This window comes from Protopterus annectens, chromosome 7.part0, assembly GCF_019279795.1.
Source record: "Protopterus annectens isolate FY-2018-M chromosome 7.part0, PAN1.0, whole genome shotgun sequence".
NCBI classification, from domain to species: domain Eukaryota; kingdom Metazoa; phylum Chordata; order Ceratodontiformes; family Protopteridae; genus Protopterus; species Protopterus annectens.
In genome coordinates, this window is record NC_056739.1 from 555,985,824 (window position 1) to 556,010,363 (window position 24,540).

General features: G+C 35.6%; 1 protein-coding gene across 1 annotated transcript in view; it reads right to left on the minus strand.

Moving 5' to 3' along the window:
- The window catches only part of LOC122806051 (P-selectin-like), a 564,812-nt gene that overhangs the window by 433,506 nt on the left and 106,766 nt on the right, over positions 1–24,540 (minus strand). The window contains exons 4-5 of the mRNA XM_044076291.1: positions 18,711–18,890; positions 788–967 (exon numbers count right to left, since the gene is read on the minus strand). Of these exons, the coding sequence (XP_043932226.1) occupies positions 788–967; positions 18,711–18,890 (360 nt within the window). The remainder of the gene's footprint in view (positions 1–787; positions 968–18,710; positions 18,891–24,540) is intronic.

Here is a 24,540-nt window from a genome sequence, read left to right on the forward strand (position 1 = left end):
ATGGAAGAGTAATGTTTCAATGCAAAGAAAATGGTGAACAAATTTAAATATGTTTTTGCTGAGATGCATCCCTACTCACACGTTCCAAGAAAACGTTGCACTGTTATAGGTTCATAGGTTCACAGATTAGTACTAAGCTAACTGCCCTGGTGAGCCATTTTAAGCCTAGCCAATTATCCCTTGCGACCCTGGAGTGAGAATATAAAGTTAGGGGGGTGTGGGGGGCACAGCCCCCCACATTTTGCAACTAGTTTTTACTGACGTTATATGTTTCAATTTATTTTTAGTGCATACACATGTATATAATAGCGTATACACTGCATATGCATATGCTCCATATACCCCATTTTGCTGCTACAGCTTCAAACTAAGGCAACACATACTTTGTATAGGAACTAAGTGTTTCTTTTTTTACTCAGAAATAGTGCAGAAGTTACACTATACTGGCAGACTAACAGATTGCTCCCCCTGCAAAAACTGTTCAAATTAGGTTTTTTGAGTCAATCCAACTTCCAGTGTCTTTTTGCCTATCAGTCCTTTAATGCAGAATCTCTAATGACTGGTATTTACTATAATACACATCACAGAACAGCATCTGTGTTTTTTTCTATGTTTGCCTAGTCCAAGTAAGTCATCAAAGAATATACTTCGGTAATCTGAGGAACCACACACACATTTCTAAATAGAACTACCTATGATTTATTTGTGAGCAAACACTCATTAAATCTATAAAGATTATTTTTGTTAGGCACTGAGAAATTCTGTTGCATTTTCATTACATACTTACGCTGACAAGTAGGGGGTGATGGGTCCCAGACTCCCTCCTCATTGCAGGTTACAGTGTTTCTGCCATTCATGGTAAAACCATTCTCACATTTGAATGTAACAGAAGAGCCAACTACATTTTCTCGGTTTAGTTTTGTTATCTTCAGTCCCTCTGTTATTTGTGGATCTTTGCATTTAAGTCCTGAGGAATATAAGCAAATATGAGATTCTAAAACAACTTTTTCAATGTAAATCTGAAGCTGCAGCAAATAAAAAGTTTCAGTTTCACTTTTGGGTCTAAAAAGCAGTTAAGAAATAAAGACGACTGCATAAAGCACACTGTAAAATTCTTATTGTCACAGACTGACACATTTTACTGAATATTTGAGACTCTGCCTGGCTGTTCACACCCAACAGTACTGAATATTAACAGGCTTTAATTAATTTATTGTTACAGCTCCTTTTCCAGTATTTCTACTTAATATCCATAACTTCTTATGGTGTCATAACAATACTTCAAGCTGGCGACTTTAATGAAGACACTTACCGATTACTGATGTTCAACATGTGAAATGGCATAGCGGGAACAGCAATGGAACAGTAAGGATGGTATTCACACACAGTTATTATGATTATGCTTAACCACAGTAGATATTTGCATGGGGTGTGACAAGTTCAGAACAGGCATGATTCAGAGACAACAGCTGCGGTAAAAGGAAGCTGTTAGAATAGGTCTGAGAAAATCTTATATGAATGAAGGAATAATGGGATATAAAGCAGGAATAAATGAGAAACAAAATCCACACCGACCAACTAGTGACCGAACATTAATTCAACTGCAAGATGTGAAAACAACTGCACAATTAAAAAATAAACCGTCCAAACTTTAAAAATAGAAAATGACTGAGTGGTTTCTTAACATAGATACAAAAGACTTCTTCAGAGTGAAGTATAAACACAATGAATATCCTTAAATACATTAAAACCACCAATCACATGGCTTAAATGTCAATTAAAAACAATGATGTAATCCAGTAATTTAAACAGACAGGCTTTACTTGAATAACAGTGCAATGTTAAAAAGTATTGCAATTATTTTAAACCCATTTAAATAACAGATTAAAAATGTGATGTTGAATAATAATATTTTGTTCTATTTTATTCACACAACAAGAGCAGGAGGCTTAGAGAAAGAATTTGTGAGCACCTGTATGATATCAGGAAAGGAAAGGCAAGGCAACTAACGCACTGTTTAGACACACTACTAGGTGCCCCAACTTCAAGAAATTTGTATTTTTCATCATAGATCGAGTAGTTGTAGATAACTTTAAAGGTGACTTGGAATTACTTTTAGAATATAAAGAACTAACTTGGCAGCTGAGACTGAATGCCTCAGTTGCCCCTGGCATCAACAATGCCCTATCTATGGCTTCCTCAGCTGCCCCTGGCATCAACAATGCCATATCTATGGCTTGTGTGTTGAAGAGTGGGGCTCTTGTTTTTGCTACTGATTACCACATCAACAGCAGCCCACTAAGCGCACAACCCGTGGTGAGAGACCTGGGTACTGAGGTTGACAACAATCTCACATTCAACCATCAAGTGGTGGCAGTGGTCAGAAAAGCATTTTACTTGGTTCATCTCAGAAAAAAGGAGGTTATTACCTCTCTGTACTCCTCCCTCATTAGACCTATAACTGAGTATAATGCCCCGTTTGGTATGTACCTCTCCAAACACCTGCACCAACTGGAAAGACCACAGAAATGCCTCACAAAGGGAATCCATGGCTTCCAACACCTGTCTTAAGCGGACAGGTTCAAATCACGATCACTTTACTCAGTATCATACAGATTGCTCAGAGATGCTGGTAAGAAAAAACAGATCTGCTCCAGGTGAACCATCAGCTTTATTGTAAAATACACACTGACTGAGCACTTTCACCCAAAATTGGACTTCTTCAGAGTCATTATACATTGACAAGATAAACACTTATAATCACGAGTACCAGATACATTTAAAAAAATGTAACCCTAAAATGTCCAATACATTTCCATTATTTGTATTAACAAAATTATTTATATAACATCAAATAAAACATTTGTCACTCTAACTAAACACAATGTAAAAATTAAAAATTAATCCTAATAAAATGGATAATCATGGAACTAAAAAAAATTATATAGTTTGAGATTTATATTGGAGTACACAGGCTATAGAAATACTGTCACTGATGCCTGGCACATTAGATGCATCAAGATGTAGTTGCCAAAGGCATTCCCTCACTTCTAATAAGGTTTTTAAATCTCCCCCAAAGTCCCTCATCTGCAACTTGTCTATCACAAAGGATATACATTTTTTGAAATTATTGAAATTAACACAAATCTTGCTATGATTATAAAGGGCATTTGTAGTTTTTTTGTTTTTGATATCCCTATTGTGTTCCAATATTCTAAGTCTAAGCTTCCTTGTGGTCATCCCAACATAAAATGCGGTGCATGAAAGGCAAGTAGCCACATAAACAACCATCTTAGTATTACAGTTGCAGTATCCTTTGTAACTGCTAATCTGTACATATGGTCCGTCATTTATGTATTATGTACACTACATGTGCCACATTTACTCATTTGAGAAGATCTATTGTCCTGTTGCATGGTGTTTTTCTCAAATAATTATTTTAAGTTACAAACTCTACTCTTAATAAATCTAGGAGCTGGACCAATTGCTTCTTTGATTTCATAGTTAAAAACACTATCCCAGACACTGTTCATAATGCTCCTAACTTTAGTTCCTGTTTGGCTGAACTTCAAAGCCATACAAGAAGAATAAATTTGACTCTGGTTGCCTATAATGGTAGTATATACAGTGTCATCCTTTCTCGTACTATCCAATAGGATGGGCCTAAAATCACAATTTCTTCTTCTCCCTATCTCTGTATTAAATTTATTAAGTAATTCCATCGGGTAACCCCTCTGTCTAAACATAATCATCAGGTGTGTCATTTCAACTTGGAAAACTGTTTCCTGACTAATTAATCTGGATAACCATATCATTTGCTCCTTTACCACATTTTTCATTTGGTGATCAGGGTGGCAGCTATCATAATGCAAAAAGGAATTATTATAAGTTTTTTTAAGGAAAATTTTAGAGTGAATTTGGCCCTCCTCCTTAATTGAATGTCCAAAAACTCAATGCTCTGTTTATCTATATGATTGGTGAATTTAAGGAACTCAGTTGTTTCATTCAGATATTTAATAAATGCCTCTGCTTCAGTTTTGGCCCCCTTCCAAAAAATTAGAATATCATCCAAATATTGTAAATACAACAATAATTTGGACTTATATTCTGAAGTAAAAACAAAGGTTTGTTCCCAATCTGCCAGTACCAGGTTGGCATATATGGGCGCACATCTAGTACCCATTGCAACCCGTTATCTGTTTGTAATATTCACCATTGAAGCTAATGAAATTATTAGATAGTACAATATCTAATAGTTCTGTTAAACGCCTCCTCTTCACTAAGTGAAAATCATTGTATTTCAACAAACTATTAGTAAACATATCCATTCCACACTGGTGGGGGATCACTAAAAAAACTTATAGTAATTCATTTTTGCATTATGATAGTTGTCACCCTGACCGTCAAAAGAAAAATGTGGTAAAGGGGCAAATTATATGGTTATCCAGATTAATTATTCAGGCAGCAGTTTTCCATGTTGAAATGACACACCTGATGGATATGTTAAGACAGAGAGGGTACCCGATGGAATTACTTAATAAATTTAATGCAGAGATAGGGAGAAGATGAAATTGTGATTTTAGGCCCATCCTATTGATAGTACGAGAAAGGATAACACTGTATATACTACCGTTATAGGCAACCAGAGACAAATTTATTCTTCTAGTATGGTTTTGGAGTTCAACCAAACAGGAACTAAAGTTAGGAGCATTATGAACAGCGTCTGGGATGGTGTTTTTAACCATGAAATCAAAAAAGCACTTAGACGAGCACCTAGATTTATTAACAGCAGAGGTTGTAACTTAAAATAATTATTTGAGAAAAACACCATGCAACAGGACAATAGATCTTCTTGAATGAGTAAATGTGGCACATGTAGTGTGTGTAAATACATAAATGATGGACCATATGTACAGATTAGTAGTTACAAGAGGACACTTAGTTGTCAAGGACACTGCAACTCTAATACTAAGATGGTTGTTTATGTGGCTGCTTGCCTTTCATGCACCGCATTTTATGTTGGGATGACCACAAGGAAGCTTAGACTTAGAATATTGGAATACAATAGGGACAGCAAAAACAAAAAAACTACAAATTCCCTTTATAATCATAGCAAGATTTGTGTTAATTTCAAAAAATGTATATTCTTTGTGATAGACGAGTTGCAGATGAGGGACTTTGGGGCAGATTTAAAAACCTTATTAGAAGTGAGGGACTGCCTTTGGCAGCTACATCTCGATGCATCTAATGTACCAGGCATCAATGACAGTATTTCTATAGTCTGCGTACTCAAATATAAATCTCAGTTTATATACATTTTTTTAGTTCCATGATTATCCATTTTATTAGGATTAATTTTTAATTTTCACATTGTGTTTAGAGTGACAAATGTTTTACTTCATGTTATATAAATAATTTTGTTAATACAAATAATGGAAATGTACTGGACATTTTATGGTTACATTTTTTAAAATGTATCTGGTACTCATGTGATTAATTGTGCTTAACTGGATATTTAAGTGGTTATTTTGTCAATGTGTACGGACTCTGAAGAAGCCCAAATGTGGGTGAAAGCACTCAGTCAGTGTGTACTTTACAATAAAGCTGATGGTTCACCTGGAGCGGATCTGCTTTTTCTTACCAGTTTTATGTTTTATTAATTTCTAACTACTCAGAGATGCTCCATATCCGTAAGTCTAACTCCTCGCACATTACCCGCTCAATAGGCCTAAATCTAATATGCAACATCAACAAAATCTGCTGGAGACACGCTGTTGTCTCCGAGAGGCTGCCCCGTCTCTGGAATAGACTTCCCATACATGTAAAACAGAGTACCTTGATGAAACAAATTTGTCCCAGGGGTTCCATCTTTGTCCATCATTGACAGGTGCTGACTGAGGTTTCTTTTTTGGGGATAAACTCTTGGCTAGGCTTGGAAGGGCCCCAGGGCCATTAGCCTAGTAACCTCCTATGATCCTATGATATCACTGTTCCTGTGAACCGGAGTCCCAAAAGACCTAAATTGACCAGGAACCGGATATGCTTCCCTCGGTCATAATCAATATTGTCCCTCTCAATTTTCTTTAATTAAGCGCCTTATTTTTTTTCATAATGCTCTCAACTTTAGACAAAATACACTTGTACTGTTCCTTAACATAACAAGTCCGCTTTCAAGGAATCATTTAAGGCCTTAATCTCATTGTCCAACCAAGCAATTTTACATTTGTTCTGTCTGATAATAAGTTTTACCAAAGTAATAACAGTATCATTAATAAGCTTTATCAGATCATGGTAAAATGGACAATTGAATTTGACCCATTCGGACATCTCCACACTCGGAGGCGTTTAGGAATTTGATTCAGCAGAATACATTCACCCAGATAAGAACTTGCCGATTGAAGATTCCTAATTTTAACTAGCTTGTTCTCAAAAGATTCAACCTGCGACCTCAACGAATGATCCTGTGCTCTAGAACCAAAAGAAAAACTGGGTGGGTGTAGCCACACATCCAAATCGACCTCTTGTGCCTGTAAGCCAGATGACTGGGTAGCATGCACCCCACCTTCATTCGTTGCCAAAGTACAGCTGATCACGGCTTCAACATAACTCCGTGGTTTCACATAGAACACTTCCAGATTTGGATTTAAATTAAAATTGGATGGACAACCTTCAGAAAAGCCAGACTCAATAGCAAGGGGCTCAGGATGTGAGGCAGTAACGAACTTGGAAAGTTACTGAAGTAGTAAGGTTAGTTTACCCAGCAGCTCCATGTAACAGTAACCAAACATGCAGTATAGGAGGATGGACAGCAATTAACTAGTAACTAGTAACACAAGACATAAACTACACAACCAAAAACAAAATCCAGACTAACCAACTAGTGAATGAACATTTAATTCAACTGCAGGGTGTGAAAACAACTGCATGGTTAAAAAACAAATTGTCCAAACTTTACAATATAAAATGACTGAATGTTTTCATCTTAACACAGATACACAACACTTCTTCAGAATTAAGTACTAACAAAATGAATGTCCTTAAATAAATTAAATCCACCAATCACGTCTTAAATTTCAATAAAAAAAAAATGATGTAATTCAGTAATTTAAAGAGGCAGACTTCACTTGAATAACAATGTATTGCAACTTTTTATTATGTAAAGCTATGGGAATGCAGGAGTAAAAGAATTAAAAAAAGCAATTAAAGAAAAGCAAAAAAAATTTAAACTGGTAAAGGAAGTGGTGAAATGTCTTAATGAGAGTGAAGCTGGAAAGATTACCTTTAAAAGGATTGATAAAATATATGCAAACTAATGAAAGTTTTATGTATGGTAGAGGAATTTATAGGATATGTTCCATTAAAATGTGAGGTATTTAATATAACAGTGAATTTAATATAAATGCTTCAGGAAACTGAAGGTAGACATAATTATATATGGTATATATGGTAATGAATCTAATGAACAGAATAATTATATGGATCAGATATTTATAAGTCCTGTAAGGGTGTTATGGAGCATGAGATGCAAAGAACTATTGTATAGGAAGTTGGATGGAAAAGCTGTCAATGAAATAAATATGTGGGTACGGAAAAAATGGTGAGAAGGATGAAATGGAGATGCATGGATGACATATGTTATTACTGTTGCATTCACTTATTTTGTAGTTTTGATTTTATAAATACATAGTATGTGAATTCTGCAAATAAACACCCTTATTATTTTTGATGCAGTTAATCACGACTAGTACAAATGTGACAGGCGAGTGAGTATAAGGATGGAGAAAAAAGGAAGGAGATACAAATGCAAAGAAAGCATGGAGTGCAGATTTAGCCCTTTATCTGGTACATGACAGGCTGTATGTGAATGATGTGGTGGACAGTGAGGTGATAATTAATGGAAGTAGCAAAAGGCAGATTTTATGACACCTTGTTGGTGAGACAGCTTGAAGAGATTGTATTAAGTCAAGGTTCTGAGTTATCATGGGGAAATACAATGGGGAAATGCTGTCCACAGAATGATGAAGCTGTACAAAAGGAGCATGTAAGCAACATGGATTATGTGGATTATTTTGATAAGGTGCAGAAAGAAGAAAGGGAACATATGGAGGAAGTAACTACAATGTGTACAGGTTTGCAGCAGCACAGAGGAAATCCTGTACATTGCCCTATTCACATGTATGCATGCTCCCATGTGTGCTTTAGTCAGCACTCCATAGACACAATGGCTTTCCTGTGCATACAGCATTTAGCAAAAAATGTGATTTTACGTTATGTGATTTTAGGCTATATTATTTTTATCACATGTATAATTAAGTTCTTTTAATGTATTTAACTACATTTTTTTAAATTAAGGCTTGTAACTTTTAAGTTCTGAAGGACATTTACCCACTATCAGCTGATTTTAAGTCATGTGACTCATTCTTTTAAAAGAGGAAGTGGTAAATTGTAACCAAGAGGTCCTGATGAAGTCTTGATGAAAGATGTTGTAAGACGAAAATGCTTAACTGGATTTTTATTTTCAATTTTAACTATTAAAGTGATTATTTTCTGCATCTTGGGACTTGCTTTACTGGCATGGTTACTTTGCTTTCAGTTTACCTGTTTAAAGCCAGAGTGGATAATGTATGCTAATTTGGTATTGAAAGTAAAACAATAGTATTATAGTAGAAGATCAAAATGTGGGGGAAATGAAAAGGAAGAGGAAAGTACAGAAAAATACAGTTTTAAAAGCATATGAGTTACAGCACAAAAAGCTGGAATGTATGAATTCATTCAGAGTAAAATATAGGTGTTGTGTAGGTAGTAAATTTAAAGATTAAGAGAACGACACAGAGAGATCATAATAAGCAAACTGAATTAAATATAGGCACTGTATCAACTTGTTACTGGATATGGCAGATGAAGCAGAAACAAAGTGGAAGGAGAAAAAAAAGACAAAGGATAGTATAAATGTGTTCTCTATTAATGTGAATATCATGAAAGGTCATTTAATTAGACTCGCAGTTTTAAACTGGTGTCAAAGGATTACAGCAGATCATGCATGTTTATTAAATGTGAGAAATTTAAATGAAAAAGCAAAGTATACAGTTTGAAAAATTGCAGGGAAGAGAGATTTGGGGTATGTTTGCTTATGAATAATGTGCAGGTGCAAAGGTATCATTAAATGTTATGGTAGGAAAGTGAGGAGTTTAATGATACTAAACAGCAGAATGAAGTACAATATCATGAGAATACTTGTTTGGAATACTCCTACAAAAGTAGAGAAAAAGCTACAGATGTTTGTCTGTTGAAAGAATTTTTGCTATTTTAAAGACGGACATTATCATAGTGGGTGACTAGGTGCTAAAGAAGGGGAAACAGAAGGCAGCCAATGTCAAATAATGTTACAGACTTATATCATGAAAAATTGGCAATGGGCAGAAAGTTTTTTTGTATATATAAAAGAGGACTATCATGACTAAAACAGATACAATAAAAAAATGGAGGTGGTTGAAAGTGAGAAGAAGGCTGCAAGTTTTTCAGATTGCATGGGTTTGGTGAAAGGGAGAACAGAATAAAGATAGGAAATGACATAAGAGTATATCTGTCTATCTATACATATAGATTGATAGATATATGAACGCATTTAAAAATGAGCTAAATTTAACAGTAGTGTGCAGAGCAAGAAAAGGAACAGGAAACTGTGGCAACTCTGACACAGTCAGTGTTGTGGTGTGACAGATCAGTGAGTGCCCATATGAAACAGCAGTGGAGGATACAGGGTAAAGCTGAAGAGAACATGGCACAGGAAGATTTTCTGGAACTTTCAGTAGAATGCCAATAGGAAATGGACAAAAAACAATGTGCCCTTAGTTTAGAAGAAAATGCTCTAATGGAAGAATTGATTGACTTAATAGAGATGGCTAGACATATTAAGATCATGAAAGTAATAGACTCCAGAAAGTCAATAAGGGCTAAAATGTAAGAAGTTTTATAAAACAAATGAATGTAGTAATCAAGAATGTTCATAAAAAAATCATGTGATAGAAGTAAATAGGATATATATCACTATGTAGCTAAATTAATAACAGACAAAGTCTTATCACAAAGACATAGGGCAATAAGGGAAAGGAAGGGAAGAAATCAAATGCCATCATGGAAGTATCGGGTAGAGAAACTTATAAAGCAATTAAGACAAGAAATGTCATTGTTAGAAGAGTACAGAACAGGAAACAGGTCAACAGAAATACTCAAAGAAAAAGCACAGTATCAGAACAGACCAGAATCTATTGTACACTATTGCAAATAATAAATTAAAGATATCAGCAAAGGCAGACGATATGCAAATAAATATATAGGAAGAGTACAAAATAAGCAATTTATTGATGATCCAAAAACGTTTTTATAGAGAATTCAGAAACAAGGCAAAAGAAATAGGAACACCACAAAAAAAAAAAAAAAAAGATAAACACACATTTTGGAGAAATATCTATGAAGATCCTCTGGATCATAGCAGGGATACTGAATGGATAGAAAAAGTATAAGAATGAATAAGAAATTTGAGTGTACAGGATATGAAATGGGATGAAGTAACGGCCACAGAAATTGAAACAAAATTAAGAAAATCTCCTAACTGGAAAACCCCAGACCTCTTTGCAGTATCTAACTTCTGGCTAAAAGTATTAACATCTTTACATGAAGATTTAGCCACGAGTAGGTACTATTTATATGCACACCCCAAATAACCACCAACCTGGTTAACAACAGGAAACACAATAAGCCTACTTAAGAATGAACCTGCAAGATATCCTAAAAAGTATACGCCAATAACTTGCCTTCCAACGATGTACAAACTATACACTGGAACTGATGCTGACAGAGTTTATAGTCATTTAAAATAAAATTCAATCATGGTTATAGAATCAAACTGCCCCCCAAAAAAAAAAATCATATGTAATAAAAGATCATTTGTTGTTAAAGTCATAATTGACAATTGTAAAAAGGGGAAGAATCTAAGTATGGCATGGATAGACTACAAAAAAGCATTTGGCAGCATCCCACATTCATTGATAAAAGACTGTGTATAAATGTGTAAGACACCCTACATTGATTGATTACATTACAGTGACCATGAAACAGTGACAAACCACTTTACAGCTAAGCCATGATAAATGACTAATTAATATCCCAGGGGTAAAAATTCAAAGGGGGATATTCTAGGGTGATTCTGCCACCACTGCTCTTTTGTCTTGTCCTTAACCCATTAAACTACTTAATAGATTAGGTCATGGCTAGAATTTGGCTCCCAGAAAACAACAGTGTGTAAAGATTTCTCATCTTCTCTTTGTGGATGATTTAAAACTGTATAGTTCATCAGATGAACTGAAAGCACAACTGCAAGTGGTCAAAACATTTTCAGATGATATAAGAATATAATTTGGTGTAGACAAATGTGCAAAAGCAGGAAATTGCAGCACAAGAAAATATCGGTCTCAGACAGGAATGTGATATAAAAGAACTTGAGCAAGAGGGAATATATAAATATTTGGGAATTTATGAGGGATCAACATTAAAACATGAACAAATGCAAACAAATATTACTAAGAAATATTTTAGAAGACTAAAATTAATATTGAAAATAGCTCTGACATCTAGGAGCAAAGTCCAAGGTATAAACCAATTTGCTCTCCTTGTTCTAACTTACAGTTTTTGGGTGACTGAGTGGCCCCAAACTGTACTAGCTCAACTAGACAGGAAAACAAGAAAAATGTTTCATGCTTATCAAATGATTTATAAAAATCAGTGTATACCAAGATTATACATTCCCAGTTCTGTAGGAGGTATAGGCTTTCTCAAAAATTATTACATGTACAGCTCTACAACCATAGGACTACATACATATTTGCTGACATCACAAGATCCAAACATACAGAAAGTTTTAAAACATGAAGAGAACAAGTCTAAGGTGACTTCCCTGCTTAGTTTAGCAGAAGCATATCGGTGTCAAGTGGGAATGGAAATCAAACCAAAAGTAGATAAAAATCAGGCAGCAAGTGAATGCACCAATAAACAAAAGAATATAAAGTGAAGGATCAGATGAGAAGAAATGTGGAAATGCATAAATATAGTTGCACGTACAGAAAACTCCTGAAGCAACCTCATGTCAATCAGTATTTAATGCAGGAATGGTTAAGGATTGGTAAATTTAAATCAAAAGCCAAAATGTTAATATTGGCGGCCCAGGACAGTAGACTACGTACACGTTGGTTTACAAAGTCCACAGAACATGTCCGAGAAACAGACAAATGTAGGTTTTGTAAAACAGAATTGGAAAAAGTTGCATGTCTTGTTGATGGGAGTAATATACTAATGGTAGACGGCCTGTATACTGAAAGACATAATAATGTGGCAAGACTGTTTCATTGGGGATTGTGAAAACATTATAACATTGAAATAGCTAAGAAGCACTGGAAACATGAGCCACAAAGCATTATAGAAAATGATGAAGTTTATATCACATGAGATTACCCATACTCAGCAGTTCAAAAAATAAATACGAGAAAACCAGATATAGTAGTCCATGAAAAGAAGACAAAAGTAGCTTTGATCACTGAAATTGATACATCCAGTGATTAGTGTCTTATGTACAGAGAGACACCAAGTCATAAAATACCAGGATTTGAACAAGGGTAATGTGAAGGAGGATACTCAGACAGTTCCAATAGTAGTAGGAGCAATGGGTTACCTCCAAACAGGATGCCAGTAAAACACACACTACACCTACTATGGATCAAACACAAACTCACATATGCTGAAACTCTTAAATGGTATCTACCTAAGTGCTGTAGAACAAACAAAAGAGTTTTACCTCTCAGATAAAGCTGGTGTCACAAAAAATAAAAATCCAAAGGAGAAAGTACAAACAGTAACACCAGCACCACGATGCTCAGTAAAATATATCTTTACAGGGACATATTTTATGTATCCAGTTACATCTAAAGAATTCTTTTCGAGAACTCATGGTACCTGTAATACTATAAATATAATATATATGGCTAGATGTTCTTAATGTTGTGCATTCTATATAGGTAAAAATAACAGAAAAATGAAGGACAGGATTTGTGAACATCTTTCAGAAATAAAAAGGAAATTGGAAACAAATGCACTATAGTGACACATTATGAACACAGATATTACACATACATTTAGTTTTTTATATTGCAAAATATCAATAAACAAGTTAAAGGGGGAGACGTACTTAATCATACAGAGTTACAAGAAAAATAAATGGATACTAGGTTTTAAAGCATACCAACGTCCAGGTTTGAATGATAATTTTAGTCTAAAACCTGTTGTAAAGGATATTAGGAATGAATTATAATAGTATAATAGTATTTATATGTTTTAGTTAAGTTATACTTTATGCTATATGTATCTTTAAAGTTTTCTAGTTAGTGTCACATGATGTCAATGGAACTGTATTTAAGTAAGAATGATACCCTTATGTAGTTTTTTTGCCTGAGGAAACCTTAACAGGTGTCAGTATTTGTACTAGCGTTTGTTTAATAAATAGAAGTTTTTACTGAGCATCGTGGTGTTACTATTTGTACTATCTACCTAAATGCTGCCCTCAGAAAACTCCATAACTGTCTGTTATTTTATCTTTTGGTTTATCTACGACCATTTCAACAAGGTTTTTGAGGTTGATACCCCTTCGATATTGTATATTGGATATGTACCCAAAACCTTAACTAGAGTTCTATCTTCTAGTATGATGCTCCAGTTCTTAGCCACTACTTCCCATATAAATTTAAAGTCCACACTGTATGTGAACAAAAAGTTAATTCTAGGGTGAACAGATGATGAGGGCTGGGCATTTGCTTAGCTGAAAGCGCTTACCTTGAATAAAACAGTCCGTGCCGTTTTTATCCAGCTTGGTTCTGCTTTCCAGTTTTGTTCCTGTCAACACTATGCTTTCCGATATTTGCCAAAACATTATCCACCGCTATAGTGCCTTTTATAGGCAATGCCAATCTGATAAACCTTCCAACATAGTAAATTTTATGCACAAAGAACTAAAAGTTTTGCTGCTCAATGCTAGAAGTCTCAAAAAGAAGCTCCCCTCCCAAGGAAGCACTCCTTACCTTGGAGAGTGACATCTGTGCAGTCACAGAGACACGGTTTAAAGCAGCAGAAGGCACCACAGCAGTACAAAGCTATACTGATTTTCATACATTTAGACCAACTACTGCACACGAAGGGACAAGAGGTGGCAGTGCATTAATCGACACAAAAAGTAAACACACCTCAAGATTGGTCACACGACATGACATGCTTGAGTTTCTCTATGTTCAACTAACTTTAGGTAACGTCCAATACAATATCTTTGCTAGCTCCAGGTCCCCTGTCTATGACCCAGGAAAACCATGCCACATACTTGAATGTAGTTGAGTCACTCAAAATTCATCCCAGTACTACATTCATGGGCAATTTCAACTATTCCCCCATAAACTGTGATACATGCATTGCCACTAACATACAGGCTCAAAGATTCCTGGATTTTGTCAATGCAACACCTACTAGGGGTGCAAATATCCTTGATCTGGTACTCACAAATATGAGGGAACACTGCACACCCCTTCTGTAATGTTCTCACTAGTCAGATCAGATCACAAAGTGGTAACTCTTGACATAAATATAAACGATGACCTCCCAGCACACCCCACAAACTTTAAGATCTTTTCCAAGGCTATATCCCTCCTATTAAGTGAAGGCAAAATTCCAAGCCCCCCCAAAAACAGATAACACAGTGGCCTATGTGGAAATGCCTACAGAAACTCTGTACAAGCATGTAAATAACTACACAGAAACAGTACCAAGCTGAAATAAACTTAGGAAAATCTCCAAAAACAAGCCTCCTTGGTAGATCCCATTATAAATAAGTTGTACAACAAAAGAAAGAAAATCCTGTCCAAAATAGGAAGGGCTGTGCCTAAAAGACAAAAAACTCCCTCATCAGTCTCAACAAGCAACGTAGGGAACTAATCAAGTCCACCAATGTCAAGTTTGAGGCAAAAATAGCTTCCCAAAGCATTTTCAATTATGTATGCAACCTTAAAGGGAATACTCAGCAGTAGTAAATGGAACCTTCTATACCAAACCGGGGATACAGCAAATTTGTTAGCTTAAGCTACCGCCAATTGTTTTTTTTTTGAGGTTTATAGTTAGTGAAAAGTTGTTTAATCTTTAGAATGAACGGATCTGGTGGGTGATAGGAAAGAAGAATAGAAATTAGTGCAGGACAGGGATGGGGATTATAAATGATGTTGCGGGCAGTAGCTGGTTAATCTAAGTCCAGGTAGTGGGGTAGTTCAAGCCAGGTCAAAATTTTCAGGGGCCTGCAGTAATGTGTATAGTGCAGTTTATTGTGAGCAAATGTAGCAACTTTGTTGCAGCGTATTTTAAGGATAGTTTTAACAGATACCTGCAAGATGGTAAGGATAGAGGCACCATATAAGAGTGAAGGAAGGAGGTAAGTGGTTACTAGGATGATTTAAATTAAAATATGGGAAACAATGTGGAAAATGAATATGATAGATATGACAGTTGTTTTGTTTATGTAGAAGAGAATGTGTGCAATAAAAATTGGATCTTGAAAAAGCTATAAAGCAAGTACAGTTGTGGCTGCAGCAAAATGGGTCAGGAGGAGGATAGTATGGGACAATGATGGGCATTATGTTAACATTTAGAATAATGTAAGAAGATGCATAAATAAAAAGATGACATCTTCAGTTGTATAAATATGCACACAAAACTGGTTACTTCTGCAAAAAGGTTTTAATGTATGTAAGCGATATATACAGTATGATGTTAATAAAGAAACCCTACTGTTTTAGATAAGTGGAATGAGATCATTATATTCACCTGACCTACCACCAGCTCAGGCAGATCTGAAATTACTATAATCAAAATGACAGATATACCATTAAATTAAGTCATAAGGTTGATCGAGGCAATATTTTTAAACAGGGAATTTGCTATGTCTTTATTTAAGCAAATGTTTCTCAATCCATGATTCTACAAGTTTTCAAGATAATGCAAATTTACACACATTGCTACCTATCTGACATATTCATAACCCAAAAAGCAACTAGAAATAAAATAATATTAAAACAGTGAAAATATAATGTGAAGACATGCTGTGATGTAAAGCAAGACTGTTACTGAGCTTTCGTAGAATACTGTAACACCGAGTGGACTATCTTCACAACTGTTGATGAGAAGACTTAAGTTGATCTTCAGTATAAAAGCAAAGAGAAATAATGCTAAAGGTAAAGGAGTTGTGGCTGAAAGCACAGAAAAGACAGACAGCATACTACTATGACAGAATGGTAACAAATTCAATTACTCTGCTACAAGTAGTAGTAAGAGTGCACTGTCCTACATACAGCCATTTGGAGCAAAAATAAGCAATTGTAAAGACATCTCCAATAATCTATATCTTGGGAACAAAGGATAAGAACTGAAGGTCAGCTCTTAATGAAAAATACACTGAATTAATGTTAAGATTGTGATGAATTTTCCAATGTACAAGTGGAATCCATTAAAAGATATGACGATAGAGTTACAGAAAGCATAGGAGATGGCTAAGTATCAAGACAAAGTACATGTACTACAGCTCAAACCTAACGGGAAAGAGAAGTGTGTCTGGAATATTCTACCTATGAAAATGACTCAATTTAGTGGGACTGTCTCTATCTCAGGAAATAAGGGAAGATCTAGATAAGGAAAGCTTCTTACAGCTCCAAGAAGATTAAGTGACTAAAATGTGCTATGATTACATAAATGACAGCAAAGAATGCTTAAATAAATGCTGCTAGAGTCTAATAGTAAAAGTGATTTCAAAACATTTCAGGGCTTGTACACATCTCATGTGACATGCCTAGATACAGGCTAGTAAGAGTTCATTTGTACAAAAGTGTCAACAAATGCTTTGATAAGAAGGGGAATATGATATAAAACGGAGTAATACCTTTTTATGTATATCAGCAAAGGTAATGCAGGCAGGTCATGTCACATGATCTCCTTCTTAGGCAGTTCTCTGCCACTCTAGCAAAGAAGTTATGTGCATCCATCTGTCCTGTGTCACTTTATTTAACACTTGTTGTACTCTACATTGAAGAATACAGACATAAATATATCTATGAGGGCAGCATTTGATTTGACAGCAGGTTATTTCCTGACAGTGAGAGACACTTGCTCAATTTAATGATGCCTCTTCCAAGATATGCTAGTAGGTCCTGAAATTACTCTATAATCCAGTCCTGAGCCCAAGGATCCATCTGAAAAAAAAACTGCAAATATTTTTATGTAGGAATCTCTCTGCTGGCTAGGATTTATTTTCACTTATCAATAACATATAAATTTTCTCTAGTGAGAAAGAAACAATGACATGCATCTATAGCTGTGTACATTTACTTTAGATATAGAAAACAGGTCTCATCGTTTTGGCCAGAAAAGCAGTGTATGCAAGAAAGACAAGTTAGGTTTTAGAGAACACAAAAGCATCTCACACAGTTCAAAAACTGAACAATGTCTTTGCATGTCCTGAGATTTAAAATCCATGCCTTACTAAACTGGCACTGTACAAAATGGCATGGCATTTATAGATATTAAACATAAATATCAGCAAAAACAGACACATTCTTTATCAGCATGAGAACTATTAACTTTCTTGGTCATTGACTGCACCCAGTAGCGTGACAGAATGTTTCTGTTCCAGATCTAAGACACATCTGTTGGATTCATAGTGATAAATTTCATTAGCTGACAGTGAAATGCATTTAAATGAAAAATCAAAACACACAAACAATGACTCTCCATAACACTGACCTTCTAAATACATAGCAACACATAAATGTCGTAATATGACATAACCATGCCACAGACAAACTACCTAAACCCTTTTCTATAAGCATCCCAAACCAAAGGCTGGGATTCACTGATGACTGCTGTGGGCAAGCACAGTGCTAAAGTTTGAGGTTCAATGTAGAAGATGGCTCCCAACTACATAGACATGCACTGGGCAATGTGTTAGGGTCACCTACCCTTTGTGCATTGTCACTACACATGCTAGTTAGCACTGCTCTATGCACTATAGACCTGTTGAGTCCCAGTCATTTTGCACCCCTGTCTTTTATATACATTCTCCTAGATTACTCCAACACCTAAATAAGAAATAACATCCGTCTAACCTGGATCAAGCATTTCAATATTTAACTAAAACTGACTTTGATCACTCACAGTTGACTAGCTGTTGTGATCAAACAAGGGATGATGCTCACCGAACCCATGACAGAACATTTGTTCTCTCATTCTAAAACACAAACATGATTCAGTTCACTGAAGATGATAATATGCAAAAGAAAAATAAACCATAAAAAGCCATATGCAGCTTGTTTTATCTGAACATATGTGCATTAAAATAAGTTTTTAGTACCTAAAACAGTGATACAGTTAATATAGTGGATAAAAAAGAATCTACTGTAATACATAAAACCTGTTGTAAAATTTGGTTTTATACGTAATTGATACAGATACAACTGCCTAATGCATTTCTGTAGATTGACAGACTTTGAAAATAAGTCTACTTTTCTTAATAAGTAAATAATTATGAGTTTTTTTCCATTACTCTTTGAGAAATTTTGCTGCAGTTTTGAAGATATACTTACTCTGACATGTCGGGCGTGATGGAATCCAAACTCCTTTCTCACCACAAGTAACAGTGGGGCTACCATTCATGGTAAAGCCTTTGTCACATCTAAATGTCCATGAAGACCCAAACCGGTTATGTTGGTCTGATACCATTATCCTCAGGCCATCTGTTATTTGTGGCACAGCACACACTATTTCTGTAAAACATAAAAGGAAAAAATGTGAATATAAAACACTTTTGCAGTATAACCTTCCTGCTAGAATAACTAAAACAGATGAAGTGCACAGTTCAGTGAATAAACTGAATTCCTGCTATTCCTTCCTACATTTACTGTAATTTTGTACAGTAGAAATTCTGATATTATTGACTGATGAACATTACAAAGTCTTCAGAAGCTTAACACATTAAGAGATCAAAATCACAATAATTACAGTACTTTTAAAATGGCATAGTTCTCAACCTCCTATCTCAAGGATTAAGGACAAAGCCAAAAAATAATGGCAGACAAGAACCAAAATCAGGAACAGATTTTAAATATTGCTCTTACATGCTTAAATAAATGCTAATATAATAGGTTTTGTGGCAGGGCTAGCCATGCTGTGGTGTGAACACTGACTCTAGCTGATGATCACTGCTGATGTGACACCCAACCACTGTACAAAATGAGGAAAATGGAGTTGACATTGCTGCTGCGTTATCATGCATTTTCTGAAGGACATGAAGTTGGAAACGGAAATGTCTGTCATTTATTGTGTGGAAACCTCAACAATTTGACACAAAAACACAAATTTTATGAGGGGCAAATGAAAAATATATGGCAAAATCAGGAATAGTTGGTGTACCAAGTGACATTTTGTGGCTATGAAATGTATATATTTATAAATATATAATATATACACACACACATATATATATATATATATATATATATATATATATATATATATATATATATATATAAAATATTATAATAATATATTTTTATTTGCTAGTCAGATGGAGATTTAAAGGGAGGGATAGGCATTTTTCAGTAGTAAGTGTTGATTTTCACTGATTAGGGCATACAACAAAACAGAGAAAATTATGAAACAATAAACAGCAAAGACGAAGTCTTATACAATAATACAGACTCTGGATAAGTGAAGCAAAGCCTCAAAATATCATATGAGTAAAAGCTGCATATATAATGAAGTATACAAATAGTACCTCCTTATGGAGTCCCTCAATGACTCCTTTTATTTAACTTTGACACTAATTATTTTATTGAAAATTTAATTTATATACTATGTTACTCTTCTAAAAATAACACTACCTCTCAAAACAAGTCAAGCATTTTTAATCAGAAATGGTTCACTGGCATGTACTTCTACAAGGCAGAGAAGCACTGAAGTAAGTCAATATTCAGCTATTGCTCTGCCAGAGTATACATAAGACATTAAGTTTCCAAACTCTGTATGTATACATAACATTATCATAACTAGAAAGAATTTGTCTGTAGTGAGAAAGGAAGAGAATCTTGGAAGACATTAGCTAAAGGTGAGTATATATGACAAACTGGTTTATAACAAATCAGGAGCAATATGGCCCATGCATTGCAATTATTGGTGGTTATATTTGAGATCATATGTTGAATTTCACAGTCTTTTACGCTGACCATAAAAAAGTTTGTCAGTAAAATGTTAAGGGGATATCTACATTGCAACTTTAATTTACCTCACTTTTGTACCAGTTCTTCTCTCTTTAATCATTTATTATCTGGGTAGGTGGGCTGATCCATGCAGATTGCTTTCAGCGACAACCTAGGCAACAAATGCAAACATAAAGGCAAAGGCTGTATGTCAAGAGAATTTAGAGTAACCAGTCAAACATCAGGTTCCATGAGTTGAAAGACATCTAGATAACTCAAAGAGAACCCTATATGAACACAGGGAGAACATAGTATTCACAAAGTCAGAAGAAAATCATGAGAAATAAATATCAAACCTTGCATCTTTCATGAACCTAGAGGAACCACTAATCAGTATGCCACCTTTAAAAGATGGCCACTAAATATGCAGACAGGAGTGAGTGCTTCTGTCAGGAGATGACCCTGGACAATGAGTACTGAGTACGAATTCAAGCCATGGGGAGAGCTGAACGTGGACAATACACATTGCCATGAACTGAGGAGGTGGGGGCATAGTGAACTTGGACACTAGGCAATGAACAAAGTGTCAAAGGTGGTTGACACAGAATAATGAGCAATATACATGAATTAAGATGGCAAGTGTGATTAATGCTACACAATTTGGGAAAAATAATCAGAGTATACACTTTACAGGTCTACAACATGAAATCTGGCAAGTCATTGCATAATTTTGCCTCAAAAGATGATTTCACATTTCTGGATTTCTTCATTCTATCTGAAATCATCTTCTTGGAGAAAATGTGCAGAAACAGTGCAAGCAGTGCAATAGTGAGTTTGTGGATATCTGCCTGAGTTTGTGGACATGATATCCTGCACATATGGTGCAAAATGTTGAACTGCCATTTTGTTATCAGGAAATATCTGCCACATTAAACTAAAGCTAAAAACTTTAGTAGATAACTAGTAGTCTGGGATAAAATTTTCAGAATATTCATATAAGATGTGTCACTGTCCGGTTTCACCAAATAAGGCAGTTTCACAGGTACTGCATTCTTTAATGTTGCCTGTTCAAAATAGTGTTTTGAGGGCTGAAAATAATCAAGGACATTACAGCAGAGAGTGAAGAGATGTCCTATAGAGGATGTTTGCAAATCTTCTACAGAAATTTTAATATAGCAATAACCCTTGACTGGGTGTGGGTAATGCTGGATTTACCTACGGTTGGTGTGGTTTGGTCATGAGGGAGACACTGAGTAATCAAACATAGCCAGCCAGGGGTAAATCAGCATTGCCCACACCCACACATGGGTTATTGCTATTATACAATGACATTATTTCAGAAAAAAGTTACCTACTTTTCTTAAATAATCTCCTTTGATAATGGCACCGTGGTACTCTTCTGCATTTTTCTCCAGTATCATGGGGCTTTCTTGATGTACTGCTCAAGCGTATGGGACTTATGTTTCCATGCTTACACAGTACATCAGTGCTATGGCAAGGAAGCAACAGAAGGGATGAGAAAAATGAAATTCAGAGACTTCAAATGTATGACAGAAAGGGGACAGAGAAAATATAAAAATAATCAGGTACGGTTCTCTAGGTTTGCATTATGTACCTAACAATCCTTGTACTTTCTCTGTCCCATCTCTCTTAAATTAAAGAAAATTAGAAATTCTGTAGCATATATTTACAGAAGAAAGTCTGGGCGACTGGACTTTTTTCTATTGGTATATGATACCAATTAAAAATAGCTAGACCAAATGGCGAATAACTAAAGCCACCCTCGACCAAGTGAGATATTGTCAACTTAGAAATGATACAAAAAAGCTCATTTTGCTAGAAAAAAAAACTATTTCCAGAACCTCCAATTTTAAACACCAAAACAATCCTCAAAAGGTTTGGGCAGGTATTAACCGCCTTCCTCATCCTGGACAATCTACTACCCCAACCTCATCAAACTACACCCATAAATCCCCAGAAACTGTTGCCACTGCCTAATAACTTTTTCACTGAAACTATTCAGTCCTTAGCTTAACAATTTACTCCCACCCATTCTTACTCTACCACTAACACACCCACTTCTCATCCCCCCTTTAACTTCCAACCTGTTTCTACCACTTTTATTCGATCCCTTATCGAACAACTAAACCAACCACACTTTCTGCTGACCTCCTTCCTACAGAGTACCTACAAAAAGCTGCCCACGCCATAGCATTCCCCATCTCTATCATAATCAATAGAACACTAACTGATGGAACTATCCCCTCAATCTGGAAAATATCCCATGTTAACTTATGCCACTCCACAAAGGTGGAAGTTCAACAAAACTGTTCAACTACAGACCCACTGCCATTCTCTCACCACTAGCAAAATTAATGGAGAAGTGCATTCATAAGCAGGTTATGGACTATCTCATTCAGAATGGTCTGCTTGCCGACTCTCAGCATGGCTTTAGGCCATGTCACAGCACCACTTTCGTCCTCCTTTCTTTTACAAATACCATATTCCAAAATAGGAACAACAACAGGCTATCTTCAGCAGTATTTCTAGAACTGTTGAAGGGCTTTGATAAGGTCAACCAGAAATTACTCATCCATTCCCTAAAATCCATCTCCCTAGATAACCATGCAATTCAGCGGTTCTTATCCTACCTGAATGGCAAACAATAGGTTGTATTATGGCAGGGCAAACTGTCCACCCTTCTACCTCTCACCCTTGGTGTCCCTCAGGTCCCTATTCTAGGTCCTCTACTCTTTTCTAACTTCATCAACAGTTTTCATACTGCCATCCCTGATGCAACCTGCATTTAATATGCAGACAATTCTACCCTTATCGGTATGGCCTCCTCCCCTTTAGACCTGCATACCTTAACACAAAACACATTTAACACAGTTAAAAATTGTCTCTCTAATCACCGTCTGTTGTTAAATCCCAACAAAACTAAACTGTTCTCTTTACTCCCACAAGTAGATCCACACAATTTTCCTTCTCCATAACAGAATGGTACCTCTACCTTTCCAGATGATCATAGTAAGCTTTTATGAGTAATAGTGGACAATGATCTCAAATTTGATCTGCATATCCATAAAACTATAAAAACCATTAATAAGAAGCTTGGCTCATTATATAGAAGCAAACCTTTTCTAACTCCATTAGCTAGGACTGCAATCGCTTGCTCACACCTGCTCTCTATCCTTCTATACACCTCCCCCATACTCTCCAATTTGAGCAAAACTGAACTTAGTGAGCTCTCTCACTGTTACAACCATATTGCCAGATTTGCTATAGGCTCAACATACAGGACACATCACTGTCAAAACCTCAGTCTTCTCGGGTGGCTAGAACTGCCTAGCCTACTTCTGTTCAATCAGTTTATAGTAGCACACAAACTTCTGTACCACCCTGAAAATATTCCAGCACACAAAAATATCAGAAAGCCATACAGTAATTCAAGGCAACTACGATCATCCAATAAACTGTTGGTCCAAACCTACAAAGCCATTAATTCAGCTGGCGACTCCCTGTTTGCCAGCGTCATTGGTAAAACTTGAAATTCAATTCCATCTAACTTTATCCTTGAGCCTTCTTTAAGTCTCTTCAAAAAGGCCTGAAACAGTATTTTAAAAAGCACTGGCTTTGTCCCTGTACTAACCCTGATTAATCACTACTTATTTAATGCCTTATTTAAATTAATATTATACGCATCTCTTGCTAATAATAGCTTGCTGCAACCTGTTGTTTTTGTAAACTATTACACACTATGTACATTGTGAATACCTACTACAGGGCTTTGTAAATATGTTTGACTCATATCTGTTATGTTCTGTCTGTGTTATCTGGAGCTTTTCTCCCCAGGCCTCTGCTGAAAATGGACATATATCCACTCAGACTATCCCAGTCAACAAATGTAAAATAAAATAAATAAATAAATAATAACTATGCCTAATTTACAATGGGCACTCTGGTTGGGCTGATGAAACAACGTGCTCGTTTCTGAATGTTAATGGCCAGTCACTGTGTAATAGTTATTAGAAAATATTTGGCAAATCAAATAAAGTCTCATAACTGTGAAAGATGTCATCAGTTATAAAGAAATTGTTTTAATATACTTAGGGGTCTATACCATGATGTGTGGTGTTAATGTCTAGTTTTATCTCAAAAAGTGATTTGACCATAAGTACATATTTATTTTCATGTTTCTTACACAAAATCAAATTTA